This window comes from Sminthopsis crassicaudata, chromosome 5 (genome assembly GCF_048593235.1).
Source record: "Sminthopsis crassicaudata isolate SCR6 chromosome 5, ASM4859323v1, whole genome shotgun sequence".
Lineage (NCBI taxonomy): Eukaryota > Metazoa > Chordata > Mammalia > Dasyuromorphia > Dasyuridae > Sminthopsis > Sminthopsis crassicaudata.
In genome coordinates, this window is record NC_133621.1 from 230,221,501 (window position 1) to 230,249,264 (window position 27,764).

Below are 27,764 nucleotides of genomic sequence, written 5' to 3' on the forward strand. Positions count from 1 at the left end.
CACTAATGACTAATCCTAAAGTAATGCTATTAGAGTTTATAGAGGGCATGAAAAAAAGCTTTATGAAGGATGTGGCATGGGAGATTAATAGAATTTCAGTAAAAGGACCTAGTGTGAGAAAGGGACATTGAGTCCAATGTGACTCTGGCAAATTGTTTTTGAGAGAATAGCAATTGAAGTGTATATATAAAGGGCACTAACGAGAGAGAAATAATCCTATGTCTAGCCCTGAATGTCAAGCTAAGGCATTTGGACTTCACTGCTATAATGATAACAGTAACATTTATATAGTATCTTCTTTGTGCCAACCACATTGTTAAAGCAGTTTACAATTATTTCATAATAGACATTAGAGAATTATTGAAGATAATTGAACAAGGAAGGGATCTAAACCTGTAATTAGAATGACCAGCTAAAGGCTTTTGCAGGAGTCTAGGCAGGAGGTATTGAGGATTTAAAGTAAAGTATGGCCCTGTCTGGAAAGGAGGTGATGGATACAAGAGATAGTAATAGTATTTGGCAACTGATTTGGTAAGAGTTAAAGAGAGAAAATCAAATATAATGAGGTTTCACATTAGTTGATTGATAGAATAGTTCCACAAAGTTGCTAACATCTGGGGTTGAAAATAGCACCAATCCCATTCCGACTATGTACTTAATACTTAAATTAAACCCTGTCTTAATAATAAATACAATAAAAAAGAATCATTCTGATGCCTTTATCTTTTTTCCTATAAATTGCTCAGAACATAGCAACCTTTGTCTCATTTGTTTTCACATCTGTATGATTGTATATTTTCCTCAGGTTAGGAAGTAATAGTGTTTTGAACATCTGCTAAAAGCAGAACATTTTAACTTTCTGGTAATTCCATTTTTGTAAGGCTATGATTTTGATAAAGGGAACTACCATTCTGGACCTGATTCTGACAAATAAAGACGTAGATGAAGTGAAAATGACTGGAAACAGGGGGGGAGACAGCGACTGCCACCTAAGGAGGGGAATGTTGATCATATGTGCTTTAGGAAAGCTGATTTCAGTTCAGAGCTGAGATATAGATAAGATTCTATAGTATGAAATGATACTCCAAAAGAACACTTGGTGAAAGGAATGGGAAACCCTCAAAACAAGTATTGGCAGTTTAGTTGCAGATGATTCTGAACAAGAGGAAGTGTCCAAAGAGACTGATGTGGGTGCAGAGAATTCAAATTTGAAGTTTTTTAAGAAATGGAAGCAAAGGCAGGTAATAGGACAAATTTAGAAGATGGAAAAGTCTCATGACAATGTCAGAAAAACTAAAACAGTACAAGTTGAGGTTTGAAATGTAAAGAACAAAATGGGTTCTATGCATTTGGGTTTTTTAAAGCTATTTTGGGAACGGGGAAACTCAAGGAAAGAATATAAACTGCATTATGGACAGAACATGGAACTACTGTTTTGCTTCTGTTTTTACCAAAAAGAACGATCTTAGGGCATTCATTATAAGGGAAGATGTTTAGTGAAATTAAAACTCAAAATAGACTAAAGTGCCTGCTTCTCCCACTGAGCTTAGATGAATTGTAACCTTTGGGGAAATGGTGATCGCAGGTGTTAGTGAGCAAAAATGGTTTTCCAAGTCGGGGAGACGGTAAGTAATTTAAATGAGAATTCCTGAGAAAACAGTTTAAAGGGGCCTAGTGTGAATATGGCGATCGTCAGAGTGCATCTTAGACCCATTAAGGATGTAGACAGCCTAGTCCAAGTTTCACAGTGTCCTTGCGGACCCACGGGATCTTGAGAGAGGGGCCGGCTGAAACGTGCTCCCCGGGTTCTCCGGGACTGGGAGTTGAGCTCTATCCGAGGCGCGGCTGATTGGGAGGTGGGAGGGTCGGCCCATCAGAATAAGGACAGATACAGAGCTTGGCCACAGGTGCAGCCGGGTTTTTGTGCAGTCTGGGACGGGATGGAAAGCAATGAGGGTGGGAAGCCCGGGAGTGGTCGGTGATCCGGAGCCGCAGCGCGTTTAGCCGCCCGGACGCCAATGTTCTCTTCCGCTCTATCGGAAGTTGCCCTCGGTACTGCTTACCGGAAGGCGGATCCCGTTGAAGTAGTGGCTAGGATGTCCCTGGAGAAGGGAGCTGCTAGCGGGCCTCGAAGCTGCAGTATTGAATCTGGAGAACAGAATACTTTGGTGGGGGGAGGGGAGGAGAGGGAAGCAAAGCGGATGCTCTCAAATTCGAGGGGAGTCGTGGTGGAGCTAGCTTCTGGCCTCTGGAAGCCTAGGCGGGAAGATAAAGTGGACAACCACGGCTGTCCTAACGAGCGCCTCCATTACTGAAGTTCTAGTGGAGACCACTTAAGATGCAGACGGGCTTCTTACTGCGAGGAGAGGTTGGCTTCTTTGTGACTAGTTCCGACTTTGAGGACTGCGCCTGCCTCTCCTGAAAAGCCTGCAGCCACAGCAAACTCGTTTCCCCAGAACCCCTCGCGTTTTAGAATCAATTTCCGAAACTCCATATTTCACGATTAGACTGCACCTTGTGCAGACTCCAACTCCCAGCATTCCAGTCCTTAGGAGCCGCGAAAGCGGACTGCATCTCCCAGCCTGCCCCGGGGCTCGGCAGGACGTGCCGGCGCCTATAAGAGCGGGGGCGCAGCGGCCGCAGCCTATTGTTAGTCGGAGCCGGGGCCCGGTTCTGGGTACTCGCAGCCGAGGGAGCAGGAGCCGCCCGCTCCCCCGCCGCCGGCCGGCCCTCCCCTCCCTCCCTCCCTTCCTTCCCCCCGCCGCCCTCAGAGCTCCTGGACCCGTGGCCACGGCTCCCGGGGCTCGCTTCCCCTTCCCTCCCTCCGTCCCTACCCTGGGCCTGGGCGGCGGCGGCAGCGGGGCGGGGCAGAGACCTTTCGCGACAAGCGGAGGCGGCGCCGGCGGCGTCGGGGTCGGGCCGGTAATGGGCCTGAGGGCTGCGGGGAGGAGCGGGCGAGCGGCCGCTGGACGCGAGAGCGGGAGCCGGGGAGGGGGCGGGGTCGGCGGCGAGAGTGGGTGTGGTGGGAGGGCAGGTAGGGGTCCGCGGGGCGATCCGAGTGTCCTGCGGACAGGGAAGACACGAGCCCCGGACGTAGGACGGGCATCACCCGGCCAGAGGAAGGAGTGGGTCGGGAGCGAGGGGCCCGGCCCAGGCGGCAGAGTGGGGAGACGGGCTGGCCAGTGGGGAGCCGGGTGGGGGAGGGGGCTGAGGGGTTAGAATGAACAGGAAGGTGAAGGGGTCATTGAAATGGCTCTATGAGGCCAGTGCCCATCAGTCAGTCAATTTATTTAGTAAAATGTCTTTTTACTGGGCGCTGCGCTAAGCCCAGGAGAGTTACATTGGCTAGGAATATACAGAAATATGCTTCCAGTTAAAGTTGTAATATTCATTTTCCTAAGCTTTAGGTAGCAATCACGTGACCTTTTTAAAAAACAATCTTTACCCCATTTCCTACTTCACCGAAGTTTCTCATTATTCCATTTGTGCCTCCGGAGGCCTCGTTCCCCTCACACACACCTTTTTTTTTTTTTTTTTTTTTTTTTTTTAAAACAACTTGTAAGAATACCTCTTTCATAAAGGAGCTCTTGAAGTTATCCTCACGGAGAGCCTTTGTCCTTTCATTGTTAAGTCAAGTTCAGCCCACAGTTGACTGTGGTTCCTCTGCCCTTTCCTCGATGCTGTTCTTGCAAGGCCTCAGGGCTCAACTCTGGCTGTGGGCCGTGGTCAAGCGTTGGCCTTTCGTGGTTTCTGCGAGTCTTCACTTTCTCACAAAGAGCCTAACTATGCTCCGAAGGCTAAGGGTTTCTGAGAGAGGGACCTTAGTTCCAATTTTGAGCGTAAGCATGGGTGAAGTGAAAGAGAATGGCCCCTACCTGCAAAAGGTTTCATTTTGGAAAATGAGAAGGAACGAGAGTAGATGGTTCACATGTAAATGCCCAGTTTGGGCAAGGGGAAAAGAAAGGGTTTAGGCATACTTTATGAGTCCTAGGTGTTGAAGAACAAATCGGGTCAAGAATGACCTCATTGTTTGTGGCCTTCCCTCCGTAGTAGAAAGCAGCTAGTTGTCCAGCTTCATACATTTGTGACCTTTGTTGGACAAGTCACTTATGCTCTCTGGACCTCAGTTTACTTCTCTGTAAAAAATAAACGACTGGATGGCTCTTCCCAGCTGTCAGTGATTTAGCATTCTTCTGAGTCTGAGTATCAGTGAACCAGAGATACAGTCTTCAAGATCATCCCAGTGGTTGAAGAGAGCCCATCCTGCCTCTGATTCTAGCTGGAAAAGGGCTTACTCAATGTTTTTCTGGTTCCATAACTTTAATTGAAAGCTCATCACCATCCAGAGACTTTAACAAACCACAATTAACCACTTTCCTTTTAACATTCTTAACAAGAAGAAAATTCTTGTGGGCTTTGTAGCACAGAAATGGGTCAAACACTTGATTTTCCTGGTTATTTTAGTTTTCTTAAAGAGACTCACATATCAGCTTTAAATACACATTTGTTATCTCAAAAAAAAAAAAAAAAAAAAAAAAAAAGCACAAATTTCCTTCACAAATGCTCATGATATGCTTGGTGGTAGGAGTAAGCTTCAGAAACCTGAAAAAGTATAGCCCTTTTTGTATGTTGAATCTTTATTAAAACTTAGGTATAATGAAACTCTCTTTATTCTAACTTTCAAATGTGCTACTTCATAGAACTTTGGTAATTATAGACTGGTGGGAATATTAGTAACAAAAGGACCTTTAAATGCAACATAAAATGACAGCATTTATGCTAGTTGCCCTTTAGTCTGATATTTAAAAGTTCCTATGAAGAGTTTCAATGTTTTCTCCACGATCATTGTTTGTTTTGGGATTTGGTCATTTTGATATTTTAATAGACTAATAGGTCCCTGGTTTTGAAATTGAAATTTATTTGTAACTAGTGCACTGATTTATTTGTGTAATTGAATTAGTATGTGTATGTCTGAAGAAAGTATACTGAAGGGAGACTGCAGAGATGGATTTCTACATAAGGTTTGAAAGGTGAATTTGCTGAGGACAACTGAGACCCTTTTTTTGCCAAATGTTGCAAAGAACAGTCATTTTCAGGTTGTTGTAGAAGTGTTGTCAACTCTGGGGTATTTGGATTGGGAAGATTTAGTGAAAAGATATTAAATGAGTTGAAAATTAAGGCTGCAATTGATTTTGATCTAAGACAAGTCTTTAAGATTAGTTAATAGTCAAGGTAAGGTAAAAGAATTTAGAGCAGCAGTATTTAGAATTTTACCTTAGGTATATGAAATAAAATGTACCAACATTTAATTTGCATATTGTTTCATTCTCAGGACATTTTCAAGGTAAAATGTTATTGCACCTCTACAAAGTTTCTCCTGCCATTGGCTCAGAAAACCTTATTCCAGAAGTATATAACAGAAAGGAAGAAATATTGGCAAGGGGAAGAAAGGAAGTTTTTCCCAACGCTAGCCACTATTCCCAGTCTAGATAAAAAGTTACCTCAAGAGATGAGAACCACAAGAAAATGTGGACTAAGACACTGGAAGGTTATTGGGGATTGTGTAGAATTCAAAAGTAGACCCTATAAGCTCTTTTTGAGGCTGTACCAAATATAGGGAAAGACCATTCGCCTATTTTTAACACCCAGCAGAACTTAGTGAGAGTAAAGCCTGAGGCTTGTGTTTAACTGTATCAACTTTCTCAGGTTAACTGTAACCCTTTCTCATGGAAAGGGGTTTTCCATTTAATTTGGTTTTCTGTTGTGGCAGACAAGGTATTTATTGAAATGTAGTAGGAAGGAAAATATAATTAGTCTTCTCATCCTCATATCTTCATGCACACTTTGAATGTGAGATTTTGCGTGTATTGTTGTGATATAAGAGTGGATAAAGATGCTTAAGGTAAAATCAGAGCTAACAGAGATCTCAGATTTACACCTAACAAGATCCTCAGAGTCTTTTATTTTGATGAAATGAAGCCCCCATTTAGGTTAAATGGATTGCCCAAGATCAAATAGGTCACAAATGGCAGCATGAGAGTTTGAAGGAAATCTATCTTCAGTTTATCTTTCAGTAACTGAAATTTTCCTGAACTCATTTATTCTTTCCACTGTCTTAGCATTGGTAGGTCTGATGATATCTGAAATCTGAAGAACAGGGTTAATAGAACTAAGGACTATGCTTTTATTTTAATTAAAACTACTTATTTGGAGCCTAATTTTTTTCCCTCCTAGTCTAATTTCTTTAGGCATGTGCTAATTTTTTTTTTTTTTTGCATACCTAAACATGCATGGTAGCAATGGGTTCCTGCATGAGATATACATCTATTTATGGCTCGAATCCTCACAAGATAGCACTCGGAATTTTGATGAGGCCTGATCAAACCATAAGTAAGTTCTCTTTGAAACCTTCCAATATAAAACATATCACACAAAGTTGGTTGGGTATTTAATGTAATCTCTATCTGTATAGAAAAAAAGCATGCAGGCAGATGAGAGGAACCAAGCACAGAATTTCTTCTTTTCCTTAGTGTGAGCAGGGCCATCAAAAACTTGTATTTGAGCTTTGGTGTTTGATGATAGCCCCTCAGCAGGAATCCCTGACCTCCACAGGATGTGCTGGATAGCTGCTCTGCAGCCGTGCAACCCAGTCTTTCTGGACAGTATTATTATTCCCGATGCATAATTAGCAACTAGTGAGATCATAGTCTGAGCAATTTGGGCATTACTGATTCAAAGGAAAAGAACCTGTTCCTAGGCTCTAGGACTGATGCTCTGTGAAACAAACTCCCTTATCCCAGGAAATTGGAATCCAAAGAGGGAAAAAGAAAATTATTTGTCTCCATAAGTGCTGATGTAGCCAAACTCTTCTGTCATGTTCCAGTGTGCTTATGAGATAATCAGCTCCCAACAAAATTGTTTCACCTCTTTTTGATGTGTTTCTTTTTGATGCTGGTTTTTTCTGTGTTTCAGAGGCTATGAGTCTGAGTTTGATGCACAGATAACTGTCATAATCAACTAGCTTTTATCAAACCCCTACTCTTAGATACTTGCAGATACAAGTCAAAGCAGTTCCTGCCCTCAAAAAGCTTACAGCCTGTGAGGGAAGATCATGTTGGTGCCATAGATCAGGAAAGGCCTCCTAGCATGGGAGCCACTTGAGTCTTGAAGGAGACTGGAAGGGATGAGGGCCAGCCTACATCAGCCTCTGAGTTGGCAGGTTGAGCGTGAGGAAAAGGACCAAGAGCAGTTTGATTGGACAGTGTTGTGTATGAAAGGCAACTTGATATGTAGGAGAGGACAAGGTGAAGTGCTTTCTACATACTATAGTCAGTGGAGAAGCCCTGGAGTTTCTTTAATAGGGAGTGATGTGGTCAGACCTGTGTTCTAGGAAAATTACTTCAGGGAGGAAGAGTTGGAGTGGAGAAGAGATGAAGGGAGGCAGCTATGTTGCAGTAGCCTAGGCAAGAAGGTAATGAGGTGGCTGAAATAAGATGCCTGGGAGTAGAGATTTGGGGAAAGAAGGAAACGATTATGTTAATGCAGAAAAGGATGCATTGGAGAAAAGGGGATCTGATTGTGTTTTGGACATGCCTGTGTCCAGTTTGACATGTCCCAAAAGACTGCTGTTGGCACAGGGCTATAACTCAGGAGAAGGACTATGACTGGTTATGTAGTTCTGGTAGTGATCTGAATGGGCTTCTAGGTAGCATGGGGATAGAGTGCCCAGCCTGAAGTCAGGGAGACTCATCTTTGTGAGTTCAAATCCAGCCTCAGGCACTCACTAGCTGTGTGACCTGGGGTGACTCGGTTTGCCTCAGTTTTCCTCATCTGTAATATGAGTCAGAAAAGGAAAGGGCCAACTAGTATCTTTGCCAAGAAAACCTCAAATGGGGTCATGAAGAGTCGGATGGAACTGAACAATAGTTATCTGCATAGAGGAGATATGAAAACAGCCACTAATCTCATTCCTCTCTTCATTATCTAGACACTGTCCATCTTGATCCTCATAGGATAACCTAAGAAAAATACTCTGACCAGACCAAGGAAAGACCATTCATGGCTAGTAGCATCCCAAGGAATCGAGAACCTAAAAAGTCCACTGGGAAATATTCAGGGACAAATGAGGGCTAGACCAAGTCTATTTCTGGCTTTCCCTTCTACTATCACATGTAGTGCTGACCCAGAAAGGGTGGGTGGGGTATCTGACTTGAAAACATTTAAACTGGCAAAATTTTTAACTCTAAATGCCAAGAAGCAGAGGTCCTACATTTTGTATTTATGAAGAAGCCATTTCTGTCATTTCCAGAGGACTCTGGCTTGAGTTCTGGACCCCCCAAATCCTTGGATTGATAGCTGATCATGGGCCTTCCCTTTGCTATGGACTCTGGGGCTAGGACTCTAGTTAAAGATTTCTACTGTGGAGGTGATTGATTCAGACAGTCTTCCTTGGATGCTGCTTATGGGAATCTGTCCTATTGATGTGATTTGGACAAAATTGTCAACTGGTTCTGTATTTCTGTTCCTTTTCCAGTATTTTCCATAAGACAAAATATATGAGGCTCTGGACGCTGAGGAAAAACATAAAATGAGGAAATAACATGGGACTTTGGGAACAACAAGGAAATGTCTTAATCTTTGAAAACTAGATTCCAGTCATATTGAGAAAGTAGATGACTTTTAGCACTATATGTGATATAAAGAAAAGGTAGTTGAAGGGGTTTTGATAATAAATGGAACCATCTTAGATGGTTTAGAAAAAAACTCTAACTCTGTTCATTTAGGAGCTTTAATCCTTTTGTCATTTTGGGAAAGGAAAAAGAACCTGGCTGTAGGTTTCATAATCGGGATTGTTAATATCTGTCTCTCCCCCTATTTTCTTTCCAAGCAGAATCCTCATGAACCTGTCTAGCTGGTGGTGAATGGGGGCTTTAGGGCCTTTATAGTGGGCTCCCCAAGGAAGTCCCTTCAAGACCAATGGATGCATTCACGAGCTCGAGTCTCAAGAGGAAATTTGAAGATGTGGATGTGGGCTCTTCCATTTCTAACTCAGATGATGAAATCTCTAGCAGTGACAGTGCTGACAGTTGTGACAGCCTTAACCCTCCTAGCACTGCTGGCTTCACACGTGAGTGAGCTGTCCCTTCTTTATACCTAACTTCTCCCTAAACTCTAGAACCAGGGCCTTGGGAAAGTTGTGTCTGCTTAGCTTCAGTTCAATTCCACAAGTTCTGTATAAAAAGATACTACATTCAGTTTTGAGGATTCAAAAATGAAATAATTTTTGCCTTTTAGGAACTGACATTCCAATGAAGGGCAATATACAACGTATATAAAGAATTAAAGCAAACTAATTTGATGAGGGAGAGAATCTTTTTCAGTCCTTCCTTTTTTTTTTTTTTGTTACAGAGTCTCTCCTAGGATCATTCAATTGCTCAGATTTCCTGGGCTCAGGGTAAATTTGCTTCTGTTCATTTTACTCATACCATATCATATGTGAAATTCCAAGATTCACAAAGTATTTTGGGAATCTGCAATTGTACCAAGATATGAATTATGTGTGAATAGCTTGTAGAAATACAAAGTCCTTGTTTATTATTTAGGCCTCACTTGAAATTTAAAAAAAAAAAAAAAAAAAAAAAAAAAAAGATTTCACTAACAGGCTCAAAAAATAGTAAATAATATATCCTGAATAAAATGATTTGATACTTTAGAGATTTACAGTTTTGTCAATACAGTTTTTCCTTCCACTGACACAAGTAGCACATTCTCTTTTCTACTTAAGTTAAGCTTCTAATAATGAACCTCTCTAAATTTAGCTAGGGTAAGACATACAGAATGTTTCAGAGCCATACCTGAAGATTGTTTAGCTTGTTGAAGTCTTTTATAGAACTTGAATTCTTTTGGGATAGTCTTTGAAAATCTTTGTCACAAATAGGGCATTGGAATAGAATCTTCACAAAAGTTAAATTTTGATGAAAGAAAAACATAGAAAATTATAACAACTTATTTATTTTGTGATTCCTTTACAACTCTTTGTGTGTACTTTAAAAAGTGCTGTTGTTTCAGTTTTTAATATATTTAAAATGCTTACATTTACCATTTTTGATAGAATGTTTTATTATATTGATAAATCACAATTTATTTGGGGCAGCTAGGGGAAGCAATGGATAGAACACTGGGCCTGGAAGTAGGAAGAGCTGAGTTCAAATCTGGCCTCATACACTAGCTGTGTGACCCTGAGAAAGTCACTTAACCCTTCTTGCCTCAATTCCTCATCTGTAAAATGAGCTGGAGAAGGAAATGACACAACACTCCAGTAGCTTTGCCAAGAAAACCCCAAATGGGGTCATGAAGAGTTGGACAGGAGTGAAATGACCAAACAATGATGCAATTTATTTAGCCTTTACTAATCATTAGATATATTTATTGTATTTTTTAATTACAAAGATAAAAATTGTTTTGCATGGATTTTTTTTCTTTTTAATAACTTGATCTTAGTCAAAGGACCTAAAAAAATTTTTTTTTCCTTTTTAATAGCATTCGCAGAATATAATCCTAATATTAAGATTTTAGATGAAACAGCTTGCCAGAATTACCAGATTGCTCTCCCAAAAAATTGTCCCTCTTATTATAGCAAGTGTATTGTGTGCTATTTTTCTATCTTTGTTTACTTTTTTTTGTATGCAAAAATTTGTATGCAAAAATGAAATATTACCTCAGGTTGCTTTTATATAACTTATTAGAAACTGAACGGTTTTAAGTCACTCTTAACAATGGTTTTAAACTCACCATTTACATTCTTTGAACATTTAATCTTTCAAGTATGGTAATGGAGAAAGAAAAATTGAGAGGATTAGTGGATGAGTGTTCACTTTTAAAAGGTAGAGATGAGGGGGGAACTACTAATGAAAGGGTGGAAACTAAATTAACATCATCATTTATTTGATTACACACTCTGCTCTCTCCTTTGCCTTCAGCCACATCTATCTTGAAGCGGCAGAAACAACTCCGGAGGAAGAATGTACGCTTTGATCAGGTGACAGTGTACTACTTTGCCAGGCGCCAGGGCTTCACCAGTGTGCCCAGCCAAGGTGGGAGTTCCTTGGGCATGGCCCAGCGCCACAATTCTGTGAGAAGCTACACTCTCTGTGAGTTTGCTCAGGAACAGGAGGTCAACCACCGGGAGATCCTCCGTGAGCACCTGAAAGAAGAGAAGCTGCATGCCAAGAAAATGAAGGTGCTCATAGGGAAGGGGGGGCAGGGGACAGAATTTGAGCTAGTCAGTGCCTTGGAGAAGGGGGAAGGACATTTGGGTCCTTGGGTTGTCCACCTCTATAACATAAACACTAGTAGAGTGAGGAGCTTTGCAAATAGGTACCTTACCTTCCTAGAAGGGGCTCTGACTTTGCCTGTGCTTCCAGTTTGCTTATGTGTGGACCAAGCATCAGGCTTGATGGAGTGACAGTTTTGTCACTGTTTACATTTATTTTCAAATTATTGTCTATAGGCTTATAAAACTATGTTGTTATTTTTTTTTCTTTTGATCTATCTCCCATCTAGGAAATGACCCCTTGTTTGGCTACTCATGTATCACTATACTATTACTAAATTCATTTAACACTCAGATAGCTATTGATAAGACCATAGTCATCCTTTCACAACAGAAGAATCTTAAAGATTAGGAAGGAGGAGGGCCATGGCAGACCATATCACTCAGTTCCTATATTCAAATGTTTACCATTTGGGGCTTTGCAGTTCCAAGTACAGAATCATATCTTTGGGATTTCTATCTTCCATAGTCCCTAATTTGAGAAACACTGCTCTAGATAATCCAGTTTGTTTTGGATCCACATGACTTAAATCATATTCAGAAACTCAGTGGGTAGAAAACAGAAGTGTGGTGGGACTAGAGGAATTTCAGTCAGCAATTGTGATTGTATGTAGGCCTTATCTTATTTCCAGTTCTGTTTGAGAACTGAGTCTGCAGTCTGCTCTGCCCTATTCTAATGGGCACGACATTTTGTAGTATTCCCTTGCTTCTAGATGTTCAAGAGCTCCATCATTGGCCCCATAACCACAAGTTGGCAAATAGACACTGATCCATTTGCTATTCCGAGTTTATGGGCTTCCTCCCCTCTCTCCCCTAGAAGAAATGTCCTGGCTCCTGAATCTGGCAGAGGGATGCCCTGCCAGAGGGATTCCATCCTGACCCTAAGGGACACCCTGGCCCCTGTAGAAGCCCCCAGGGCAAAATCAGGTAAACCAAGATTTGTTTTGAGAGTTCTGCTTGTTTGCAGGAAATTGAGCCAAGAGCAACTAATGCTGCATTCAATAAAGATTTCTTTGTCAGAAGAGAAACTCTCATCTTTTGTTTCCAATTTGCTCCTTTTTCAGGGGTTTTCTTTCCTTTGATTTCAGTAATAATAATTTCATATCACAAAATACTTTGTATCTATTGTCTCATTTGATCCTCAAAACATCCTTGTGAGACTGGCAGAAGAAGTTTTATTTTATGAGAAATGCCAAATCTGCAAAGAGAAACTGACTTATCCTAAGACTAGGCAAAGCTGGAGGTTTAGAAGTCAGGTCTTTTAATTCCCAAGTCAGTCATTGTTATCTTACTCATCTGTTCTTTTGATAAGGTTCAGTCAGAAACAGTCTTCAGACAAATCATTATCCTATTAATAGTCTTTTATACTTAATATCTGTAGGCACTTGTTCATATGGATAAAATAACTGCTTTCAGTAGTGGAATAAAAATGTTAAACTCATCCTCCTTAAAGCATCTTTGAAACAACTTCAGTAACACACAGGAAATAACAAAGATAGATACCTTTCTCCTCTGCCATGTCACTATATTTTGAAAACTTTTCATATTCATGTAGCTTAGAGATTATGAGTATTTGATGACATGATGGCATTTGTTATAATTGTTTTTAAGTTTTTCTAAATCCCTGTTATGTGGGAGTAATTCAGAGGAACACTTTGATCTGAGATCATTCTCTGATTCCTGGACATTTTATTGTTGGAGTTCTACAGGATACTTTGAGTTTATATTTATAGTGTGGGTATTTGCCATGAGTCAGTCCGTGAGAGTGAATGAACCAAGTTCTTGAAGGATAACCCATCTAGAATTCCTGGTGTCAGTGTCCTATTCCTGTTCTGCCATCATAAATTTCTACATATGCACAAGATTGTGTGACTCATATGTGTTCTGAGTTCACATAAAAAACTGCCCACTGGGGACCTTTTGATTCCGTTTCTGGAATCTTTGCCATTTCATATGCTCCATCTTGAGATTACATCTGACAATGCTGATGGCTTATAATTATCACTTCCAACTGCCTGGGTGAAGTGATGTCTGTTTCACCAAAAGCTGTAGGATTTTGAGCCTACTTATCATGTGCTTTAAGAAGGCACACCACTCGTTTTCCTCCAATTTCTGGAAACTCAGTGGTAAATCTTTCTACAACTGCTTTAAGATAATGGGTCCTGTGTTTTGTTAATATTAAATAGATCCAGGTTTTTGTAAGGCTCTTTTTCCAATCTCTTATGGTCCATTTCATTGCCCTTAAAAGTGTACATTAAGACCTGGACCATTTCATTGGTGGTGTTTTACATGTATTTTTCCAACTGAGTTTTTTATTTCAGGATGCCATTAAGTCTCTTGACATAAATAGTGAGCCACAGCCTTCTCTTTGATAGGTTTATGTTCACAATATATCTTGCCAAATACCTAAATTATTTATAGATGTTACTTTTCATCCACTGGTTTAATGAAACCTCCAGATTCAACTAAAGCCTTAGTCATTAACTTTCCTAGACATACAATAAGAATATATGCTTATTGAGTCCACATGACACTTGGATTTCATAGGAGAAAGATTCACAAAATGAAGAAACCATTTAATGTATTAGACACATAGCAAGTGCTTAATAAATGCTCTTTCTGTCTCTGATTTGTTTCTCAGGAGAGTCATTTAGATTGATTCATGTACACTGAGTGATTTTATAAGACATTTTGATTTGATTTGCTTTTTAATATGTAAGTCAGACAGTTCTAAGAAAGATAATTGATAATGGATTTAAGGTTAAGCAAAACCAACTATAAACAGACTTAATTTAAACTCTTTGAAAAATGCATTGGGGGGGGGCAGCTAGGTGGCGCAATGGATAGAGCACCAACCCTGAAGTCAGGAGGACCTGAGTTCAAATTTGATCTCAGACATTTAACACTTCCTAGTTGTGTGACCCTAGACAAGTGACTTAACCCCAGTTGCCTCAGCAAAAAAAAAAAGGAGGAGAAGAAGAAAGAAATGCATTGGTTTTGTATCAGTTTTTCTTAACAGTATTGTGTTGGTAACATGCTTCAAAAAAGAACAATTTTCCATGTGGTTAACAAATACTTTAACATGCCATCAATGAAGAATTGAGTCAAAGACTTTGACTCAATCAATAAAGGCAGCATAAACTTTGAAGTACTTTCAAAGAGCCTGCTTAATAATTTCTAAAATAAATATATAAATTCCTTACACCAAAGCAACTTTTTTGTTTCTTAGCTGATATGTTGTTTTCTTGTGTTTATAGATGTTTTGTGTGTGCTATAGGCTTATGGATGATGCTTTGTAGCAAGGACATAAATAATTGACCTATATTTTGGAACATGACTGGTGTTATCTTTTCTAAGAGATAGTGATGCCTTCTGTTAAGAAAAATGGGTTATATCTGTAAGGAGGAAGCTGGTGAGGGACCCTGGTGGTAATTCATGAGCCCCTGTGACTTGAATAGCTAATTATGGATCTTCATCAGTTCCTTCATCAGAGAAGCCACCATTTGTGAGCTGAAATAGTTCTCTTATTCACGATGTTAATGGTATGTAAGTTGGCTGTTTCTTGTTTGATCTATTTGTGTTGAACTTCTTTTAGTCATAAAGAGAATCATAAATTCTCCTCCCATAGGAAGGTTTCTCTTTCACTTCTAATTTCTTTATTTCTCAAGATTCCGTAGTAAAGTTTGTGATTGATGTTAAATTGTTTGTTTTGGTTTTTTGTGTGGTTTTGACTCCTTGTGTCACCTTTTTGACCTTTGCTTTTTGATACTAATGAAGGGAATCCAGAATTTCCGATAAGGATTTTTCTCAATTTCTATTTTTTTTGTTATTGTTGCCTTTAATTAGGTTTTGTACTAGGCATAATTGACTAGTTACTAATATAATATCCAAAGCTTTTCTACAGCTCTTCAGTAGTTCTCTCAAGCTTCATAGGATGGGATTTGATGTCATTCTTCAGGAATATTCCTGGATAATTGTACCTTTTCTTCTGTGTTTCTAATAACTACCGCACTTTCAACCATATGGACTGCTGTGTACGAATCTTTTTTTTTTTTTTTAAACAAAATGTCAGGGTGTGTGTGTATGTGTATGTGTGTCTGTCTTTTTCCTTATCCACTTTTATAGAATCATCCCTCATAAGACAATTTTTAAAGAGAGGAAGGAGGGAGAAATTCACCAGAACTTTAAAAAAAAAATTACATATTCCTAGTCTCCCACCTTTTGGGGAAAAAAAAGTGAAGAGATTAGTCTCATTTCATCTTACGAGCCAAAATTAGTCATTATATAGCATTTGGCTTTGGTTTTGTTGTTGTAGTCATTGTATATATTGCTGGTTTTACTTGTTTTACTTGGTATCCATTAAACTAAAATGTTATTATTTCTCTCAAATAGTGTGGAAGAATGAATTCATTCATGATGGTTACAACAGATACCACCATTTTGTAATTAATTTGTTGTAATCAGTCAGCTGTTTGGATTCTTGCCTTAAAAGTAAAAATGAACTTTCAGAAATCTAGTCTTAAGTAAATCCATCTTACTTTCAAAATAATTGGAGACAGCAGTGTTTTTATCTTTTTTTTTTTGTTATTCAATGTAATGTACAGGAGTTTGTATTATGCAGATTGTCAATGGTCAGGTTCAGAAACCTTTTGTCTCTTCAAATATTAATATCTCTTTGACTTTATCTCAACTTAGAAATGGAATTATTTTTTGACTGCCCTGAACTGATCAGCCACAGATTGTTGTGTGACTTGAAGCTAAGGTTAAGCTGACTCTTGCCTATTATTGGTGAGGTCTGGTTCCAGTTTTGTTATGGTATTTGGTGAAAATGTTCCTGTCTTCAGTCTATCTATTTCATGTATGTTTTTGGTTCAGAGTAAATATTCCCTGAAGCATTTTTCAACAGATTGAATATTTGTATTTCTAATCTGTTCTGATATATCTTGTCACCTTGTGGCACTAAAACATGAGTGAATTTCACTTATTCTGCTATCTGAAGTAATTCATTGTCTGTTTTGAGTGAGTAGGATGAGCCTTCACTACAACCTTAGGATGTCCTCTCCATCTCCTTAATATAGGAGCAGATGCATCTCACTTGGGTGCTCAAGCAGAGCATGATTTGCCATTGTTTCAGGGTTCTTTTCAGACCTTCAAAGCTATTGTAAAACTGACAGTCTATTAAATATATAAACCTAACTAGCAAGTCTTATATTCTTCCATTGTTCCCTCTTTTTATCTTGTGAACTTTAAGGGGGTAGTTAAAAGTATCAGAATATTTAGGCTGCATTTTTTACTCAAATATACAAAATGGACCCAGGTAGATTAAGAATGCTAGATTATTTGTTTTCCTCATGGAAAACTGTTCTTTGTATAAAAGATGGCATCTTTTAGAGAGATAATTTAAGCCTATTATGATAATGCTTAGCCTTAAACCCATCATTATCTCTCCTAAATAGAACTAAGTATGGCTTCCAAGGTAAAGAGGGTGTATTACTAAAATATCTTTTTAATCATTTGATGTACTTAAGCGATGTCAAAATATGTGACTCAAAAAAAAAAGAAACAATACATTAAACACTCCTTCATTTCATATAATCTTTGATAACGGATGAGATCAGTTTGTCATTTGAACTCAGCAAGCATGAAATTTTTATTGTATACCAATTGTGTATCATCCCCATCTCAAAGAACAGAAGGCTCTGAGCTTCAAATCTGGAGGTAAAATTGAACTAGTAGATAAAAGATAGTTGCAAGCATTTAAGTCTCTTCCAGGTAAGATGCATCAAACATAAAGCTCTTAGGAAAGAAAGCTGTGGCAATGCATACCTAGAGACTAACTGGAGTCCTGAAATTAAAATTCATTGGGGAAAAAAACAACTTTAAAGCAATTAAATCATTGTATGCTTCTAGAAATATAAAATGGCCATAAGAGATTTGGGGGGGGGGAGGAATGCTTGCAAAATTGATGCAGTTAAGGAAGCACAGAACTCATAATCCTAAGGTAACTATGCAAAGATTAATATTTTCTTTCCAAAAAGGAGAAAGAAGATTGATAGACATATACATGTTACATGTACATCATCATATCTTGACATACATGATCATGAGCTTGAAAAACTTTCAGAAATATTTTTGGAAAAGTAGAAATCACTTCACTGAGCAATAGTTAAAGTTGACATTAGCACCCACTAGTATATTTTTCAAATATAGCTGGAAATGTTTTTCCTCTTGGTGCGAGCCTATGTAAAACAGCTTAGACTTAGGAATGAAATCCAAAGGCCCTATATAGGTGACATCCACATGTCCACAAAGAAGAATTATTTCATATCATTCAGATTTGCTAATAGAAATAGAGCAGTTGATGTTGACAGTTGTTACTTTCAAAAATTACAGAAAAATTTCCCTTAAGACCAGTCTTTTTGATCAATGTGGATTATGCAAGCCAAGTGTAGAAACATTGAAAAATTTTAATACCTGTCAGATACCTAGCAAGATACTACTTGCTTGCTCACTATTTTTCATGGACTGGTATATGACAAATTCCACTACAAATACAGACTTCAAAATATCTATAAATTTAATAGAACTGAAAAAGGATCATTATCACACACTGTTGCCCACAATTGCCTCAATATATATCATTGATCATTAAAATGTATGAGAAACATTCTTAATAGATATCGCCATACCAAACAAATCTTCAAGATATATAGAACAAAAAGCTTTCTAATAGATACCAGCAGAAGAATTCAAAATCATGTGGAAATAGAATAGAATATATCTTCCCTTTGTCCTGATAGCTATTGTAGTTCTCCCAAGCAGGATTTTCATCAAACCTATAGATATTGAGTTTATATATATCTTAAATTTTTATTTAGCTACAAAAAAGTGGTTATTTTATCAACCTGTTCAATAATCAACAGAATATTAAATATTTTTAAAAATAGGATAACCTCTTCTCCATTCCCATTTGAACTCCTTTGAAGATGAAAATCACAATAATACTATTCCAGATCTGTACAATACTAATGAAATAGGGGCAGCTAGGTGGCGCAGTGGATAAAGCACCAGCCCTGAAGTCAGAAGGACCTAAGTTCAAATCTGGCTTCAGATACTTAATACTAGCTAGCTGCATGATGCTAGGCAAGTCACTTAACCCCAATTGCCTCAGCAAAAAAAAAAAAAAAAAAAGATAATAATAATGAAACACAGGGCTCCTCACCATAAAAAGCAACTATAGAAAGATCAGTATGTCTTCATCAAAAAGGAAGGAAAGGATCAGTGGACATAATTTGGGCTCATGATAAATAAATACTTTTTGGCCTAAGCAAACATTTTGCCAGGAAGTATGTTTCTCAAATATGTCTGGAAGTGATTTGCCACTAGATGAAGCCTGTGAAGTAGCTGATTCTACAATAGAATTGAATCTGAATGTTGTTGTGGGAGGTGCAGAGAGGGATAAGCATTTATATAACATCTGCTAGGTTTCAGCCCCTATGTTCAGCATTTTTTACACTTAAATCATTTGGTCCTCATGACAATCCTAAAGAAGTAGAGGCTGCCATTCCCTTTTTACAGATAAGGGGCCTTGAAGAGACAGAGGTTGAGTGATTGTGAAGCCAAATTCAAACTGAAGACTTGCTGACTCCAGACTCACTTAGCTGCCTTTTAACATAAGTCTTGAACAAGTAGCAGTCATGCAGATTTGTTTGTGAAAATGGCAGTACAAGATGCCTTGCTATCAGAAATTACTGAAGGATTAGCTCATACTTAATGTTCAGTGTAGATTATATAAGGAAACAGAAACTCACTCTTCTTTCATGGATTGACCCCCTACCACATCTTTAGTATACTGGAGAACACCAGTGATAAAATGTCTAGGAATCCACATGATCACAGACCAAAATGTCCCCCCAATCATAACAGGGATCCATTTCTAACAGACATTATCGCATTGCCAAATACTCATGGCCAAGCCATGTGTATATGAAAATATACATAGACCTGACAGATGGGATAAAAATGAAGTGGAAACAGGATACTTCTCATTCTTGCTGTTTATTGTATGTGCTACAGGAGTTACCCTAATGAGGCCATTAGTGAACCTTGGGAAGATGAGTTTGTGTCCCAATACTTTTACTCCACTGTGACAGACATTTTATCCATATGTGCAATCTGTAGAACATTAAATGTAAAAGATTAAAGAAGTAGCATTGAACTAATAATTCAGTGAGGTGATACTGTGCCAAGCACTGTGTTAAGTGATGGGGACACAAAAACAAGTCCTCAATTTAATGGAGACAACATGCAAACGACTATGAGCAACTAAGGGAAGACACTGGAGTTAAGTAGAAGATGGGATTAAAGCTGGAGTTTGAATGAAGGCTGAAATGAGGAGGGAGCATACTGTAGGTTGGCAGGACAGCCCCAAAATGTCCGGGCTTAGAGGGATGTAGCGTCTTCTAAGAGTAGCAAAAAGATGAGTGGTGCTGTATTTCAGAGTATTCAGGGATGTACAGTGTAAAATGAGCACTGGCTCAGTCTTGGCTTGGTTCCTTATTGGTGAACCTATCCAGCCTATTTCTTTATCTGTAAAGTGGAGATAATGTTCTTTGTTTGTTTTTCTGACTGCTACTACATGGACCTGTTGGGATATACCACATACTCTTGGGATTTGTCTTTTTTGATAAATCAGATAAGGAGGAAAGAGGGTAAGGGTGATGGCATGTGGCCTTGAAATGATAAGGCATGTGACTGGAATGATTAGGAATAAATAAACATTTGCTAAGTTTAGAGATACAAAAAACTTTTTGTTCCTCTCCTCAAGGAGCTTACAATCTAACCAGAGGGAACGGGTATGAAAGTAAATATATACAAAGCAAGCTATATACAAGATAAAATAGGAAATAGTTAAGAGGGAAGACACTGGAAGTAAGAGGAGTTAGGCTGGTTCATGGGATAGCATTTCAGATCCATCTTCCTGAATTCAAATCTGGCCTCAAGGCACTTACCAGCTGTATGACACCAGGAATGTCACTTAACAGTGTTTGTTCGGGTTTCTCTCACATATAAAATGAGCTAGAGAAGGAAAAGGGCAAACTACTCCAGTATCATTGTCAATAAAAACTTCAAGTGAGAGGCAGCTAGCCGGTGGATAGAGCACCAGCCTTGAATTCAGGAGGACCCAAGTTCAAATCTGAACTTAGACACTAAACACTTCCTAGCTATGTGACCCTGGGTAAATCACTTAACCCCAGCCTCAGAAAAAGAAAGAAAACCTCAAGTGGGACCACAAAGAGTTGGGCCCAACTGAAATGATTGAACAAAAAAGTGGAACACTTCCTGTGGAAAATGAACTTTTTTTGGTTGGGATTTAAAAAAATAGACTGTCCTTACCTAGTAGCTATTAGGAACTCTACCATTTGAGTCTTTGCCACCATCAAACATTCTTTAGTGATAGCAATTGGCATAGTATGGACTTTGTTACCCTGGTATGATAGGCAGGTTGACCCTGCAAAAAATTACCCAGTGAGCTCTTCTTCCTTCTCTCTCTTTCCCCTCTGGCACGGTTTTCCCCCTTCTCTTATAGCATCTTTTCTAGGGACTTGTTCTTAGCCTGGACTACTGTGCAGTCCTGATGAAATAAGTTAAACTTTTAAGTTACTTGATTTTCATTATGACTCCAGCCTCTTAGTATAATTTGATTTCTGTGCTGAGCCATCCATGGGTTTTCAGAATTTGTTGCCACAATTCATATAGTGGTAATGATTCTCTCATTTCTCTAGATCTCACTTATTCTTAGATCAGAAAACTCAAGCTATCTATGACTATCATATTCAAAGTGTATATCACATTCCTCCTATACCAGGTAGAGAACTCTTGAAAAGCTAAGCAGGTTTTTGAAATTTTTCTTTTAGTTTATTTTAGGTCATGGGGCCTATATTTTAAGTGTATCCTTTCATAGATATAGCTTGTTTCTTTTCTCCCCTAATAGAAGGAAACTGCATTCATGTGTGCACATTCTTGATCACACATAGGCACTTAAAAATATAACAAAAACCCTAAGGTTAAATTTCTCCTATATATCAATATGTAGTTTGCCCAATTTTGGGCAAGCCCAAGGTAAATCTTAGTTTGTTCTGAAATTAATTTGAGAAGTTCCACTTGCAGATAAGGTTGACCAACAAAAGTTTGGGTCTTCATTGTACTGTGGGTTGAAAGATTTTTTTAGAGACTTACCCACATTGATACCTTGCAAAAAACTCCTAGTAACAGTACTCTCTTGTTTTCCCTCCATATCTCATAAGCATGAAGGGTCAAAGGGCAAATCAATCTTGTGTTAAAGGAGTTGACTCAGGTGGTAAAAAGTGTCCACTAGATAGATCAACAGCTTTCCTGTCTCTTCTTTAGCCTGGTAGTTGAAGCATCTTATTTTCCCCAAGAAATAATTCTTTTTTAGCAGTCTGAATTTTAAAACACCTGAAAATGAGCATTTCTTTATATGCAACAGAATACAAAAAGGAAATTGCACTTGAAACAGTGAACCTTCATTTCATACATCATGCTTTTTAAATATACAAATGAATAATTTCAGATGTTAGTTTCAAAATTGTCCTTATTTGGGCTTCCTTTTGAACCTCTGTTTGTGTGTGTGTGTGTGTGTGTGTTTTAAATGTTTCAATAGCCTTCCTTTTTTGGGGGAAGGGAAACCACATTCTCTATACTCCATTTAAAATCAAGAGAAAAAAAACACTTCAAAAAAATAAGATGGGCCAGGCAAAAATTAATCCACCATGGCTTTATTCAAAAATGTGTGTCTGTTCATTGATTCCGTTGTCTCTCTATGAGAAGAAGGGTTACAGACCCCATTGTAGTTCAGCTATAGATGTACTTCATCGTTGTATTAATTGATGCCCTCAAGTCTTTACCAAGTTGTTTTTCTTTATTGTTATCTGTATAAATTGGTCTCTTGGCCCATCTTTTTTCACCCTGAAAGAATTTTACTGTCCAAGAGACTTTCAAAGCTCCTTTGTTTCTTATGGCACAATAATATTTCATTACATTCACACACTATAACTGCTCCGACCACTTCCCAATTGATGCAATCCCCCATAGACTATAATGTTTTGCTTTGTTTTTGAGTTTTTCCCCTTAATCCCTACTTCAGGATCACAAAGATTTTTTATTTGTTTTTGAGTATTCCCAGTGTTATCTTCTCTCTAAAACTTCCAAATGACCCCATCTTTGCTTCTTTCCCTGATGAGATCAATGTATTTTATTTCTAGACTAAAATGTTAGCATGTGTATAGTTAAACACACTTTCCAGAAGTTGACAACTCATAATAACAGTTTATTCAACTATTATTTTTCCATCTAATATCTTTTTGGTTTCAAGTTAAAGGAAGAGAGGAATCAGGGTTTTGAAAAATCAGTATCCTCTGGAGTTATGTGAATAGCTTAAAGTAACATAATTTGGGCTGCTGCTGATGCTACTGTTACGGCTGCTGCTGTTATCCTGCTCAGAGCTTTCCCTCAGACTCCCATGGTCATCCTGATGATGGTGTTTCCATTGTTTTACCCACTAAGGTAACTTTACTCATCTTTTGGCAGCTCACCAAGAATGGCACGGTAGAGTCAGTGGAGGCTGATGGCCTGACACTAGATGATGTGTCAGATGAGGACATTGATGTGGAGAATGTAGAAGTGGATGACTACTTCTTCCTGCAGCCTCTGCCCACCAAGAGGCGTCGGGCCCTGCTCCGGGCCTCTGGTGTCCATCGAATTGATGCCGAGGAGAAGCAAGAGCTTCGGGCCATCCGACTTTCACGGGAGGAGTGTGGCTGTGACTGCCGGCTGTACTGTGACCCAGAGGCCTGTGCCTGCAGCCAAGCTGGGATCAAATGCCAGGTCAGTGTGGGACTAAAGGTGGTGATTGGGGGTGACCATCTGCAACACAGTTAGGTTGCCATTGAATATGCATAGATCCATTTACCTAAAAATGATATCTCTCTCCTATGAAGCTCTCCAAAGAAAAAGCAAGCTCTGAATGAAGACTAGGTCTCTTAGGTGCTTACCAATTGGAGGAGACAGTAACATGAAGAAATTACAATGTCTAACATACATTGGGTGCTCAGTACTGTTGGCTTCTGAAAAGAGGGTAGCTTAGGACAAGTTTGGCTAAAATCCCAACACCTTTCTTCCCTCTTTGATTAGGGTCACAGTAACCCTTTCCTGAGATATTTTGGTGGTACAGTGGATAGAACACTGTTCCTGGAGTCAGGAGACCTGAGTTCAAATCTAGCTTCAGACTCTTGTTAGCTGTGATCTGGGACAAGTCAATTAACCCTGATTGCCTCCAAAAAAAAAACCCCAAAACACTTCTCTTTCTTCTAAAATAAGAGCAGAAATGATATGTGCTCTGGTTGAGAGAACCAGAAAGATCTTTCTGAACTTCAGGTTCTTCATCTGTAAAATGGGTATAAGTCGTGCTTATAGTATCTAGTTACAGAGCCATAGTGAGGATCAGGTGATTTGATGACCATAAAGAACTTGAGAGATCTCAGAGCTCTATCCAGGATAGCAGCCTGTCCTGGTGGAAAGAAAACTGGCTCTGGGGTCAGAAGTCGTAGACCTCCAGGACCAGCTCTTAGCCATTCTGGCAGGATGAGTGATGCTAGGAAAGTCCTCTAATCTTTTGGTGCCCAAAAGCTCAGTACAAGTACCAGAGCACCTGCAGAACCACTTGAGAGGTAAAACTTCCCTGACTTATACAGATGAAATCATGGTCTTAGCACCTCTTCCCTCACCTTAAACCCCCTCAAAATACCACCCTCCTCATGTCCATTTTTAGATTTAGATTTTTTTAGATTTTAGGGAATTGCTTTCCCCACATCATGTTACAGATGAAGAAATTGAGGCAAACAGGGTTAGATGACTTGCCAGGGACTCCCAGCCAGTGTCTGAGGCCTGGTCTGGTACTGGTGATTCCAGTACTGAGCTGCCCCTGCAGTCCCTCTGAGACAGTAAATAGCTTTTGAAATGAATGGAGCTTATCTACCTGGCCAGTGCCTTCCCATGTATTTTTTAGGGCTGTGAGTCTCATTTCTCCCCATCCCTTCTTTTCTTCCTCCTTAATCCCCTGTACTGTTCACAAGGTGGATCGCATGTCCTTTCCATGTGGCTGTTCCCGGGATGGTTGTGGAAACATGGCAGGGCGTATTGAATTTAATCCAATCCGGGTCCGGACTCATTACCTCCACACCATCATGAAACTGGAGCTGGAAAACAAGCGACAGGTGAGCCGCGTACCAGCCCTGGAAGAGGAGCTCCCCCCAGCCCCTAGTGGCGACCTCCCTGGTACTCATGACTCAGAGACTCAGGATTTCCAGGAGTTCATTGCTGAAAATGAGACTGCTGTGATGCACCTGCAGAGTGCCGAAGAGTTGGAGCGGCTCAAGGCAGAAGATTCCAGCGGCTCCAGTGGCTCCAGCGCCAGCCTGGACTCGAGCATTGAGAGCCTTGGAGTGTGTATCTTAGAAGAGCCCCTTACGGTTCCTGAGGAGCTGTGCCCGGGCCTTGCTGCCCCCATCCTCATCCAAGCCCAGCTTCCCCCAGGCTCTTCAGTCTTATGCTTTGCTGAGAACTCAGAACACCCAGCTACCCCCACGGCCAGCGAACCCTCTTATTTGAACAGTGGCCCTGTGGTCTATTACCAGGTGGAGCAAAGGTCAGTCTTGGGAATGAAGGAGGAACCTGATTCAGAAGCATCTGAAATTCCCCCTTCATTTCCCATAGAAAAGGATTTGAGTGTCTTTTCTCTCCCTGCTACCTCATTGGTGGCCTGTAGCCCCACAGACCCAGCTGCCCTCTGTAAACCAGAGGTGGGGAAAATGCCCACTTCCGAATCCTTACTGCCAGAAAGCTGTAACCCTGAAGGGCCTGAATGTGATGATTTCCACCCACCCTGGTCCCCACCAAACCTTCCCTTCCGCACAGACAGTGAGGAAGGCTGTGGGGTAGAACAGGCCCCAAATGGGCTCTGCGATCAGGGTCAGCCTCCTAAGGACTCCTCTCTGGTCCTCCCTCTGCCAGTGTGACCTGAGGGACACTGTCCCTCTCCTGATATCTATTTATTCACTTATTTTATCTAATACTATTTTAAAACAAAACTGAAAGAAGCCACTGCTGCTCCCAAGTTATTTTGTTGGGGTCTGTGGAGAATGGGGAATGGAAGGGATATGGGAGGGGGGGCGGGGGAGGATGGTGTTTGTACAGATATTTTAAAAGAAAGGAAAGACAGATACAAGGAAACTGAACTCCAGCTTTTGATCCCTTGAAGGGTCTTGGTGCACAGGGACTGTACTGTCTTAAAAACTCTTTGAGATTTCTGGGCCATTGGAAGGAAGAGGCTAAGGTCTCACAAGCCGTTCTTTTCTGAAGGGACCAGTATGTGGGAATCTTGGAAGAGCTTGGCATATAAAATGCCCCTTTCCCTTGAGTCTCCCTTCCTGCCAGGGGCTGGATAAAAGCTAGTTTTCACCCATTGTTGGGCCGACACACATCTCGTGCAGGAGCCTGATGGTATCTCAGATTTGGATGTCATGTAGTTCCCATTGTGAGAGGGGAAATGGCTGGAACAGGCCTTCTGCTGTAGAAACCTCAATAATCCATAGTAACAAGTCACCCTCCTGTCTGATTAACTGAGTCTTTGAAACAGTTGGCATTCTCTGACCAATTCCCTATAGTGGAAACCCCTAGAAGGAAACTTGGGCATGGGCTTTTCTGTCACTGCCCCAGCCTTTCGGACCCTTGGCCAAAAAGCCGTAGGTGGGGTCTTGGTCCTGGATGTGCCGTGCTTATTTACTCAAGCACTTTCTTCTTTAGGGAATGTGGTGCTGTTAATAAGGAATTGAATGTGGCCAGCAAGGTCTACACATCTAAGTTTCTGCTCCTCCCTTTCTATATTGTAACACCAGTCCTTCTTGGGATAAGGAATCAGGGGAGAGGAAGGCCTTTACACTGCTGTCCACCTTAGGAATTGAATTGCAAATATCCAATGGGTTCCTTAGGTTTGGATGATGCTTTTAGCTCTTTTTTTTAAAAGCAAGAGAATAAGTCATTTGTCAGGTACTATGTTGAAAGCTCTAGATAGTTCTAGATTTGAAGGGATTGGAGTTGGAGACATTTTGTGGAGTATCTTTTGAGATCTGCAGTCCCATCCTGAACCAGAGAATGAAATAGCTGTTTATGTCTCTTGGGCTCCAAGATCTGTTCCTTTAGACTACCAATGAATCTTCCTTATATAAATGATAATTACCTCTGCTTTCTTAAAGAGGAAGAAATTAAAACACTACTTTGGGCTCAGTTATCTCCTATTCTCCTAATGAGGTGAGCAAAAAGTAAAGAAAAATATGAAGCATTTGTGCTACACACATGATTTGTCTGCTTGCTTTCTTTTAGGGGCTGGTGGTTTAAATGTAATGTTTATCCACAGCATTTCAGCTGTAATCTCTTATCTTTGCTGTTAACTGAGTCTGAAACCCTTCTATTTCATAATTATGCTCATTTCGGCCCCTTCTGCAATTTTCTACATTCTTAATTTTTCTTGTCTAACCAAATATGGCATCCCTTCCTTGAAATTGCATTTCATTGCTTGGTGCATTTTCCCCTAATGCACCTAGAGATTAATCAACCTTGAACTACGGTTACTTGGTGCCATCAGTTCACAGGGACTGGGTTACAGATCAGATACATTGGATCTAGAAAATGGCTTTCTATCAATCAATCATCACAGAGGCAGGCAGTTCCAATCCATGCTATATCCAATCTGAAAAATTAATTCATGTAATCCCTAAACAAACAAAATTCTGTATTCCTTATACTGGCCCTTCACTTTTGATAGCTAACTTAACTGTCTGTCTTGCTGAGCTCACAGTGAGCCTTGTCTACCAACCAGCCCATATTGTTTCTGGTGCTACTTAAATTGAACAGAACAGCTGTGGCTCACGGTTGCTAGGCAGCTAGGTCACTGACTGCAAAAGCAGATGGCTTCCTCTCTGCTCTGTCTACATCTATTTTGAAAAAGTGACTTTACAACCCCCCAATGATTCTTTGCAAATTTTCCCACTGTGTTGCAGGTAGTATTTTCAGTGTGAATCCAAAGCAGCTTGTCTGGTTCTTTGCATTTGGCGGGGGGGAAAGGGGGGAGGAGTTGGGAAGGGAGGAGGGAGAACTTTTAGGATCTTTACATTGTGATAATGCTGTATTTAAAGAAAATATTTAAATGTAAAATTAAACAAATACTCAAAAGAGTGATGTGTGATGCTCATCCCTGGCAAAATTCAATTCCACTTTTTTCTATGGGAAAGGAAGCTGTCTGTGTAGAATTATATATTAGAATTAAGAGTTACTATCAAGAGCAGCAATATTTTAC

At 39.8% G+C, this 27,764-nt stretch overlaps 1 protein-coding gene across 4 annotated transcripts; it reads left to right on the forward strand.

The window, feature by feature from the left end:
• Window positions 1–2,645: 2,645 nt before the first annotated feature.
• On the forward strand, window positions 2,646–27,642 carry CSRNP2 (cysteine and serine rich nuclear protein 2). Of its 4 annotated transcripts, none has more exons than XM_074270369.1 (6): window positions 2,646–2,922; window positions 8,891–9,127; window positions 10,980–11,239; window positions 22,943–23,239; window positions 24,487–25,212; window positions 27,555–27,642. In XM_074270369.1, the coding sequence occupies exons 2-6, from the start codon at window positions 8,977–8,979 to the stop codon at window positions 27,612–27,614; spliced, it is 1,494 nt and encodes a 497-aa protein (XP_074126470.1). In that variant the 5' UTR covers window positions 2,646–2,922; window positions 8,891–8,976; the 3' UTR covers window positions 27,615–27,642. The 4 variants fall into 4 exon arrangements, with proteins under 4 accessions (XP_074126470.1, XP_074126467.1, XP_074126468.1 ...); XM_074270367.1 differs by lacking the exon at window positions 27,555–27,642 and adding an exon at window positions 6,298–6,390 and having other exon boundaries at window positions 2,647–2,922; window positions 24,487–25,509; XM_074270366.1 differs by lacking the exon at window positions 27,555–27,642 and having other exon boundaries at window positions 24,487–25,509.
• Window positions 27,643–27,764: the final 122 nt, after the last annotated feature.